At 39.1% G+C, this 11428-nt stretch overlaps 1 protein-coding gene across 1 annotated transcript in view; it reads left to right on the top strand.

The window, feature by feature from the left end:
• Positions 1-6091, top strand: part of LOC129233722 (serine/arginine repetitive matrix protein 4-like) — a 45341-nt gene extending 39250 nt beyond the window's left edge. Inside the window, exon 6 of the mRNA XM_054867700.1 lies at positions 1781-6091. Within this exon, the coding sequence (XP_054723675.1) occupies positions 1781-3185 (1405 nt within the window). The 3' untranslated portion in view covers positions 3186-6091. The remainder of the gene's footprint in view (positions 1-1780) is intronic.
• The last annotated feature ends 5337 nt before the right edge of the window (positions 6092-11428 follow it).

Consider the following 11428-nt stretch of genomic DNA (forward strand, 5'->3'; position numbering starts at 1 on the left):
AAATTCGAAGCGTCAAATATCCGAAAAGTCAAAGATCCGAACTTCAAAAATCTGAAATGTCAAAAATCCGAGCGCACTCCCGTGAAATATTAATAAACTCAAAATAATTTCAAAACTCTCTCAGTCAAAAACCAGTGATTTTTCTTTAATGAGTTCAAATCAGTTTTTCCTTACAGAAATTAGTCAGCTTCCTCTGTGTGAAGTCAGAGTAAATTTTAGAAGTTTATAGGACTTTCTTTGTTAAATTACTGTACAATAGTTTCTCACAGAGTACGTAGTTACTGTAAATATTTTTCATTTTACCTTTACGTTCAGTAAATAATAAAAGTTAATATTTTTTATATTTATTTTGTCAAAAAATGTAATCACACATCGTAGCGTTATGTACTGTACTGTATATTATGAACATACATATTGTATAGCTACTTTATTTGATGAAATGACATACTATATCCCTAAACGATATTTTCTTGCTTTTTTTTTTTTTTTTGGAAATCCGAACAATTTCAAAATTTGAACTACCTATGGTCCCAATTAGCTCGGATTTTTGATGTTCTGCTGTAAATTCTTCTCTACCTAAAAGCTTGTTTTTGATCATATCATATTAAAAACATTACTAAACACTTCCTTTATAGACATAGACTGATTTTTTTTAAACAACAATTAATTAAATAATGAGCTTATGTTTACTTCAATAGTTAATGAATAAAAATATATTTTTTCACATAAAATTTATTTTATACGTTTCATGGCTTCTTTACCTTCCCTGATGTCATCACACCAAACTCATTGACTATAAATCACACAGTAATTGCAAGTCTCACTACCATCACCCCTGCAAGACTGTCTGCAACGAGACAGCGAGATCGCTGGGAAAGTTGTCTCAAGGCATTGAGTTTCTAAAGGCAACTAACTACCAAAATAATCAATGTAAAGATTAATTAAATTTCTGCATCTGATGAAATAACAGAGCATTAAATAACATGCTTTCATAAGAAATTATTGCATTTTAGCTTAGGCTATGTTACATTTTATAACTAATTGCAGACTTATAGAACTGTTTTAGAATTATAGAGGCTTTATACTTCTTGCATAGCTGGAAAGAAAAAAAAACTTTTTTTTTTAAATGGCTGAAAGCTAAATTAACGAAATTATCTGGCTTGATACCTCTAATTAAATAATGTAAAAGTAATTAATAATTACTTCAATGACAGTATGATTTTACACAAAATTTATTGTAATTATTTTAACTGCGAAAGCACTTATTTTTTGCGAAAATGAACAGATCGGTGATTTCACGAGCTGAAAATTTCGTGAATTTTATATGAACAGAAAGGAAAGTTGATTACATATGAGGTAGTGAGAAGCAAAGGGTAACCAGTACAAATAGTAGGAGAACCTCTCCTCTGTCTTGAGGCAAGAGATAGTTCGAGTAACCCTGGTAGGTGCTGCTGTGCAGCATGATTTAGAAAAAATATCAATAAAAGCCTACCTAGGAGGTTATCTTTATACGCGTTTTACTCAGAACTTGAAAATGTCCACTTACATCCCTTTGCTTCTCACTGCCTCATATGTAGAGTTGGAATGTTTCGGGAGGTTAAAATTATCGTGAAAATTAAAGTTTCGCAAAAATAAGTGCTTTTACAGTACTAAATAAACAATGAGATAATTGTGTGTACATGTTAGCTACGTATTGGGAAATAAATAGTTTTGACAATAACTAGTTTGAAATTTTAGGCTAATGAAAAGTTTTTGAAATTGTTCATTTTTATTTCTAAAGGTCCAGCCCAAGTGAACTTTCTCCCAGAAGTACGTTAAACAAGCATGACCGGTCCAGAGATTCCACACTAAGAAACAAAGCCTCTTCTTCGGCATACCGAGTGGAATACAGCCCTTCGCCCCCGTATCCACCCAGCACACCAGTTCATAGGTCTACTGCTTCACCTTTCGAAGTATCATCCAGCTCAGGATCTTCCAGGTCTAAAACACCAGTGAAGACTTTCTACCTTGGAGAGGACAACACTTACCAGAGGGACCACATCAACAGCTGGAAGAAGAAAAGCAACCATTCCTTAGCAGATGCTGTGAGTTCCTCGCTTTCCATAGGGGATACTAATTCTCTGGGACGATCCAACTTGTCCGGTCATTATGGGGAACGGAGCGATTCTTTCTGCAGAGTTCCAAGAAGTAAAGTGAACGAACCGTTGCGTTACGAAGCTTTCAACAACGGCCCAATTTACAGCAAAGTATCTCGCGTCAGAACCGACAAAAATGTTCAGGTGTCAATGTCCGATGATGAAGACGATTCTACGCTGAAGAGACGAAATGGTCGGGATCATTCTGTCAGTCCCAACCGCCTTAATGGTAACAGGAGCCACATTACTTTACCAAGAACCGTAAAAATTTCGCACGAACCAGCGAAACCTTCTTATTCGACGAACTCCCTTTCTCATTCCAAATATTACAAGTCTTCGGATTCGCTGCACTCTCCAGGTTACAGCAGTTATTATTCTTCCAATGATTATGGAACTTCTTTCCGGAATGCGTCTTCGCCAATATATAACAACTCTTCATTCCATCGAGATGCCCGCAACAGTGACATCTATCGCAAGAGTGATTGGAATAGCTCTAATTACAGTGACACTTATTCCAAGAACCGTGTCCACGAAGTCAAGATCAACAGAGCCAGTAGCCAAGATCACCTTGCCAACGGACGGAGCACGAAGACCAAATCTCCTGCCTCAACGAATTGGTACAACTCATCGTCTTCGCTCAAGACAAGAAAAATTCCCACATCTCCTCCAGAGTCAGGGTACCAATCTCCTTTTCCACCAACTCCACCGTCCAGTCCACCACCAAGGGTCATAAAAGTCTTAAATTCTGACCACTATGGAAGCTCTTCCTCAATGTCTCCTCCAGATTCCCCAATCCACGCGACCACTTCCTCAATACGTAAAAAATCTGCTTACCCATCTGGTAGCGCGTCCAGATCCAAGTCCTCTGGCGACTTGCGCACGTCACAGCTTTTTGCTCCAGAGTCATTCAGTCCTTTGGCTAGTCCCTTAAAATTGAAGACTGTGGGAGAAAAGAAAGATCAGAAAGATCGCCAGAAGTACTACCGAGTCAAACCTGGTCAAGACGGACAATCAGTGGTGGTGCAAGTACGTGATTGGAACGGACGTTGAACTTCAGAGAAACAGTTGCAAGTTCAAATTATTCTCTTTTTTATTATATCTGCTAAAAGACATCATTTTGCTTAAGTCTGTGTACTTTTTGAACTACTTTTGCTCATACAGATGCGTTTGTAAAAGCGTCGCATTGTATTGGTGGCATGTAAATAATACAACAGAACAGTTATGAGCAGTAAAAGATTGGCGCCTACAAAAAAAAAAAAAAAATGTTATAGATTATGCAAAAAAACTATACATTTTTTTTCTTTTTTAACACTCGCGCGAAAAGTAAGATTGTCAGTTGCCTTCGGTTTTCGTATTTGCAGTACCACATTCATTGCTGCACAACTTGCTCACGTTGTACGTATTGTTCATGTTTTTTATTTTCTCAGGTGCTACAAAATCAGAAAGCAAGTTTTATACAGGTTCTTCTTTTCCTCGAGTCATTTTGTCTTTCAAAATACTAATTACTAAGAAGTATATAAATAAAAAATAATGCAATAATAAGTATACACATAACTAAAATAAAATTAAAGGGCGTATAAATTGAAACTTTGGAAGTAAACGTAGTAATGAATATTCAAGAAAACAACACAAACATAATAAAATGTCACTAATAAATAAAAAATGAGGAAATTAGTATTAAAAAACTAAGTAAAAGGAAAAGCCTCAGGGAAGCAGACGAGGAAACGAAAGGGATTTTTTTTTACCCTTACAAAAAATCTATAGCTATTTTGATTAGAAGCACATGTGTTCTTTCTGTTTCATGTTGCAGCGAAATAGCTTAAACTGCATGGGGGACGCTTACCATCTTCTCCTTAAAATTTTTGATCGAAATCCGTTAAATAGCAAACGGGAAAACAGAAATAATATGACGTATTTTGAAAGCAAAGTCAATACATCACGTAAACCGGTAACGACAGTTTAAGTCAAAACTTCTACATTAGTTACAATCTTGTAAGAGTACTCATCAATAAAACGTTTGAACGAAGACTACAGTTTCAAAAAATAAAATGTGCGAATACAGATTTAATAATTTTTAATGTCTCCAGTTCACTCTGGTCGAAAAATCATTGGAAAAATTGAGAAAGGTCATATTAGCTAACTGGGTAAAGTAAAGTTTTTTTTTATATTCTATGTAAAGTTTTTCTAGTCTTCCATTAAAAACTCTACACGAAAACAAAACACATAAACGACGATAGAAACGACAATATTAAAGCTAAAAAGTTCTCCAGTAGTTCCAACTTTGAACAGTAATGAAAAGCGTGCGAAAGAAGAGAAACAATTAAAAAAATAAATAAATGTCGATGAAATTTAATAAGTATTTTCTCAGTTGAGTCTTCTTGAAAAGAACTTTTACTTGTGGAAAAATTGAGAAATGGGATATTAGCTAGCTAAGTAAAGCTAGGTATATTTTTCTGTTTATGCATCCGTCTGTACGTCCATGGAACCAAAGCAACCAGTTAAAGGCAAGCGTTAACTTATTTATAGTTGGCAATGTACATTTTGTTATGATTAAATTATATGTTTATCATTGGGAAAAGTTGAATGAGCTATTTTACCACTAAGTTATAATTGAATAAATTATAATCAACTGAAAATATAATTTGTCAATGTTTTCCATACTAGGAACTTATATTGTGATGTGTGGTAAATTGAGTTTCTACTTTAAAAATTGCTGCCAAAACATGATTTTTTTTTATTCCACGAAAAATGGCAGCTACACTGTGTTGGAACAGTGTAGTTCAGGGGTCCCCAATCTTTTTGTACCAGAGAGCATATTCTACAATATAGGTCGAACAGCGGGGACCAATTGTTTCAAGGTGAATTAAAAATTAGACAATTTAACTTCTCATATAAAAATTTTCTAATATTCTTGTGTAAAAGAAATAACTACTAATTTCACACAAAATATACAACGCTCAAAAATCCTTTATAAAAATATAAGAAATTTGAAGTCGATAAAATTTTTGTCATTGCATTTTATTGGCCATTAGTTTGTCATAAAGAGATGACGTCATAAATGACCAGTCGTCAATGCGAGGATCTGCGAGTCGCGATCTCTAGTTCGATTTTATTGTAATCACTGTCGAAAACAGAGTCGGAGCACGAGTTGATTTGTGTGCTACTCTTTTTGAGAAAAGAAATCTATACTTCTTTCAGTATCATTCCAGAACTTCTCTCTCAGATGCAAAAGGAAAGAGATTGGAACCCATTTTGCATTGTGCTTTTATCAGTGTTGCATCCGTTTTTTTTTTTTTTTTTCTAAATTCAGAAATTCCATCTATTTTTATCGTCATCATATAGGGGACACGTAAAATGATCGTTGAGTACAGTGATGCCCGCTGGCATCGTGTTGAGGAATCCTGGTGTAGTCAATCTGAAAATTTATACGAGTTTACGTTTTAACTTTGGAGTCAGATAAGGTGCCATAAGTCGAGAATCAAGGTGTTCTAGTATCAAAAATTCATTTTAATTATGAAGGGAAGTGATTTATGTAACTGATTCTCAGAAAGTTAAGAATCATTTTTCTCAACTTCATTGAACTCGAATTCAGTACCGCATTTACCCTAAACATAGGGTTAAAAAATGCATTCTGAAAGATGCGTGGTGCTTTGTTTTTTTTAGTCGCATGTTTAAAGGTAAAACATGCTGATTTTTGTAATTGCATTTTAAAAAAGTTTTTTTTTATGTTTTAATCCATAATAAGTTTACTACATTGAACTCATTTATTTTTCGATGTATAATGAAAGTAATTAAGTAATGTTTTACGTTGTAATGTATTCTTACCCAATTTGGTTAATTTTTAGAAGAACTTAATCTAGGATTAATAATTTTATGTTCATACAATTTTACAAAATTGTTTTAAAACTGGTTTTAAAAATGGTGACTAATATTTGAAATAAAACTTTTTATTATTTCACTAGTTTTATTTATTTATTAATCTGATTGATAAAAAGTGCTTAGTTTCATTACAGCTAAATGATTTTGCGCACTATAACTTGAGAATGCGCATAGGGTGTCAGCAGATTCCGCACACTGTTTATGCTACTATAATGAGAAAAAATAGAAATACTTTTTTTTTAAATATAATTCCAACAGGTTTGGTAACACTGAGGAACGCCGATTTTTGACTAACTTATGGTCTCCGAGTAGAAACATTATCTCAGTTTCAGTCTATCACGTCAAGTTTTCACGTAAGTATTAACCCTACGTCAAGTATTATACCAAGTAGTAGTATACCCCACGTCAAGTATTAACCCTTATAGGCATGATTTTTTAAAAACACTTCAAAATATGTTCTTTGGCTTTAAATTGTTGTTCAAAACATAAGAACAATACTGTAACGGATTCGGTGCGACTTCCACTTTCTTGAAATGAAGACACAGTTCTTGATAAAAACACAGGAAATTTATTTACACTATGTACAGGAAAGATCTTCAACAACTGCTAAATTATTCATCAGCAATTAAGCAATTATCACACAACACCGTAAACTCAACGTTTACACACGTATTTACTTCCAAATACGAAAACAACACAGCGAAAATGCCTCGCAATAAACAGAGCAAAAATGCACTCAGTTCGAAATCTCAATCAAAACTAACTGTTTATCCATCGCTAACGGCTTAAATACACCGAAAAGAATTTTCTCAAATATTCCACACGCTTCTCGAAATGCGTTGACCGTTATCAAATTTTATCAATGAACAAAAAGGGAATAGGGGTCGTATATTTTAGCCATATGAAAAAGGGGTTGTATATTCATTACGGGAAACTATTTACAGGTTACGTTACTACAATAATTACTATTTACAGGATTTGTAACATTGCCCCCTTCCTAAGGACTGCACGTCCCGGGCAGTACAATCCCCAGAAAGGGTGCCAAACTTCTATCACATGTTCACAAATATACACATTAATTAATAACTAACAGATACAGAAAATACAATAATAACAAGAAATATTACTAAACATTAAAAGCAAAAATTTATCTACAACTTTTATGTTATCAACCATGGTTGTTTACGTAATACTCATGAACTATGGCCATAGTATGGGGCTAACCGATCATAATGTACAACCCTAGGTTTTGCATTAGGTGATTTTTGGATCCTCACTACGACGTCATTCAGTCGGTTAAGGACTTTGTAGGGTCCATCCCAATGCGACTGCAATTTGGGTGAAAGACCTTTCCGTCGGATGGGATTCCATAACCAAACCTTGTCGCCTTCGTTGAATTCATGTCCAGTAGACCTTGTGTCGTATCGGGTCTTCATCTTCTCCGCCGCGATGTTGATTCGCTCTCGTGCGAAGTAATGAACGTCTTCCAACCGGGCCTGGAGATCCTGGATGTATTCCTCAGGCGATGCAGGCGCATCCGGAGGACGACCGAAGACGAGATCACAAGGTAGCCGAAGCTCTCGTCCGAAGAGCATTTGAGATGGGGCAAATCCGGTAGTCTCGTGGACAGCACTGCGGTAGGCCAGCAGGAACAAAGGTAGCTTCTTGTCCCAATCCTGTTGATTTCTGGATACCATAAGCGAGAGATTATTCAGGATTGTGCGGTTAAATCTCTCCACCATGCCGTCCGATTGTGGGTGTAGTGGTGTTGTCCTAGTTTTCTCAATTCCGAAAATTTGACATAGGCCCTTAAACACAGCAGAGATGAAATTCCTCCCTTGATCGGAATGAATCTGCAAAGGTGTTCCGTATCTCGAGATCCAATGTTGGACTAGAGTCTCTGCTACGGTAGTAGCCTCTTGATCTGGAATGGGATATGCTTCCGGCCATTTGGTGAAGTAGTCGATGGAAACAAGAATGTATTTGTTCCCATAGGCAGTTCTTGGAAGAGGACCCAGGATGTCGATCCCAATTCGTTCGAAAGGAGCTCCAACGTTGTACAGATGTAGCTTCCCTCTGCTTCTCTTCTTCGGTCCTTTACGAGCAGCACAGGCGTCACAAGAATGGCACCACTTCTCCACGTCATCCTTCGCCTTGCTCCAGAAGAAGCGCTCCCGAACTTTATTGAGGGTTTTCAAGACACCAAAATGTCCTCCAGTCGCACTACTATGTATTTCTTTCAGAACATCTGAAATCCTTGATCGGGGAAGTAGTAACTGCCACCTAGATGTTTTGCCGTCGTCAGATTCCCATTTCCGGTGTAGCACGCCGTTCCGTAAATGGAGTGAGTTCCATAAAGCCCAGTATCTTTTTGTTGCAGGACTGAAGATGGAAACGTCCTGCCAGCTAGGGCGTCGACTGTCACTTTCCATGAACTCTAAAATTGGTTTAATGTCGGGGTCTTCAAGTTGATCTTTTCGAACTTGGTCGTCACTCCATGGATCAGGTTCTGATGATATTGGAGTCACTGTCACCTGATAGGCGGTAGGGCTAGTCGTTCCATACTGTTTCTCGATTCGGGAACAATAGTGGCAGTTCTCAGGACAGGGTCTCCTGGATAAAGCGTCAGCATTACCGTGAGATAACCCTTTTCGATGCTTGATCTCCATGTCATATTCCTGGAGCCGCTGTATCCATATGGCTATCTGACCTTCCGGATTTTTGAAGTTCAAAAGCCAAGTTAATGAGGCATGATCTGTCCGAAGCAGAAATTTTCGGCCGTAGAGGTAATGATGGAAGTGTTCTACAGCTTTCACTATGGCCAGTAACTCCTTTCTGGTGACGCAGTAATTTCGCTCCGACTTTGATAAGCATTTGCTCCAATAAGCGATGACATGTTCATTTCCGTCAATTTCTTGGGATAAAACAGCTCCGATGCCCTCGTTGCTCGCATCAGTGTCCAGGATGAAGGATTTTTCAGGCTGAGGATAGGCGAGGATAGGCGTTGATGTTAAAGCCTCCTTCAGTCGTAGAAATGCATCTTCGCATTCTTTGGACCATTCAAACTTTTGCTTGCTCTCCGTCAGCTTATGCAAAGGTCGTGCAATGTTGGAAAAACCCTTTACAAACTTCCTGTAGTCGTGCAGAGCCCCAGGAAACTTCGCAGCTGATGGATGTTTTCGGGACGACTCCAACTCCTGACCGCAGATACCTTTTCTGGATCGGTTTGTACACCTTCAGAAGAGATGATGTGACCAAGGTAGTTCACTTCCCGGCGGAACAAATTACATTTGGACGGGCTTAACTTCAGATTAGCTTCCTTAAGCCTTTGCAGCACCTTCCTAAGATTTGCCAGATGTTCTTCGAAACTGCGTCCCACGATGATGATATCGTCTAAGTAGACCAGACAGGATTCGTAGGGAAGTCCTCTTAACACTGTCTCCATAAGACGCTCGAACGTAGCTGGTGCATTGCAGAGGCCGAAGGGCATCACTTTAAACTGCCACAAGCCTTGTCCAGTTGTAAACGCTGTCTTCTCTCGGTCATCAGGGTGTATCTCAACCTGCCAGTAGCCGCTCTTCAAGTCCAGGGTCGAAAACCACTTGTGTCCGGAAAGAGTGTCCAAGGTGTCGTCTATCCGTGGAAGAGGGTAACTGTCTTTCTTGGTGATTTCATTCAGCCGCCGGTAATCGACACAAAATCTGGTGGAGCCATCTTTCTTTCGGACCAAGACGATGGGAGACGCCCAAGGACTGGATGAGGGTTCGATTACATCGTTCTCCTTCATCTCCTTCAGGAGGGTCTCAACCTCTTCCTTCTTGGCGAACGGTAGTCGTCTTGGATGCTGTTTAATAGGGAGGTGTTCTCCAGTGTAGATCCTATGCTGCGTTCAATTCGTCCTGCCCACATCCTCCGATGTAGATGAAAACAGATGCTTGAAGTCCTCCACCAATTGTTCCGCAGCAGTTCTTTGATCTTTCGATAATGGCGCACTCCCAAGTAACTTCGATGTCAAGGACTCAGAAGACACAGTCTCGGGGGAATTGATTCTTCTAATGATGCAGTTTACTGGAGTACAAGTTGCTAACACTTCACCTTTCCGAATATCCCTTGGCCTTTCACTCACGTTGGCGACTCTTACAGGAATTACATCTTTAGAAAGGTCCAGAAGCGTAGATGCTATCATTACTCCTTTTAGATTATTGTTTAGGTTGGGGGATTCAATGAGTCCAAATCGAAAACTATTGCTTTCTTCAATGGAGCCAGGTATTAATGATTCTGACCTTGAGGGAATCGATAAATCTGTTTGGGCTATTATTTGATGAGCGGATTTTACATCACTTTCTGCGGGGAAAACGGCTATGTCTTCTCTCATCGAGTGCAGCTCATTTGTCTTGAAGTCGAGGTTGAAGTCATACTTCTTTAAAAAGTCCAATCCGAGAATGAAGGGGTCTGTGATAGCAGCAACGAATGCCGTATGATGGTAAGTGGCATTTCCAAACACAATTTCTAAGTTTACTTTACCTTCAATCTCGATCTTGTCACCTGTCACAGTTTGGAGGGTAACGCAGGGCGGCGTCCATAGAATGTTGAGTCCAAATTGACGAGCCACATCTGTTCTAATGATTGTAACATTGGCTCCAGTGTCAATAATCAGTTCGCAGGGAAACCCGTTTACGTATGCGTAAACAAACAGTCCATTACTGCCGCCACTCGTCGATGAAATCTGGAAAACTTTAAGATGGGGCTCATTCCAATTTGGCGACCTCCGCCCCGCGAGATTGCCATGGCTTAGTTTTCCTGGACCTGGGAGGGAGAGGTGCTCTTCCCTCTGGTTTCTTGGCGAGCTTCACAGTTTCTTCGTAAGTGACCCTCGCCGCCACATTTCCAGCACTTAAGTGATTGTCCATTTTGGTACTTGGGAGCCGAAGTCCTTTTTAGGATTCCTGCAATTTCTTTTATTTGCTTTTCCAGTTCAGCAACGCGTGACGAAACCGGATCAGGCTCATCAGTTTTCACGCCGCGGATTGAATGGCGATCCTTGCGGGTTGCTTGCCGGGCGGCCTCCAACTTCATCGCATACACAACAGCAGAACTCAGGTCTTTGACATCCGCCATCCGTAGAGCTTTCTGGATTTCCGGATCTCGAACCCCGTCGATGTAGTAGTTGAGTGCCAGGTTGTCTCGAACATCCGCAGGACAGTCGCAAAAAGCAAGATGAGACAGTCTCTCGACGTCCGCCGCTAGCTCTTGCAGGGTTTCCCCGGTTTTCTGGAAACGGGACTTCAACTGGAGTCGGCTGAAATCTTTCTGGCACTTCTCACCGAAGCGAAGCTCCAACGCAGATGTGAGGGCGGCGAAATCCAGGCGCTGGCTGTCCGGAAGGGTCTGAAGAATGTCCGCTGCGTCACCTC

Source organism: Uloborus diversus, unplaced genomic scaffold (assembly GCF_026930045.1).
Source record: "Uloborus diversus isolate 005 unplaced genomic scaffold, Udiv.v.3.1 scaffold_655, whole genome shotgun sequence".
Taxonomy (NCBI): Eukaryota; Metazoa; Arthropoda; class Arachnida; order Araneae; family Uloboridae; genus Uloborus; species Uloborus diversus.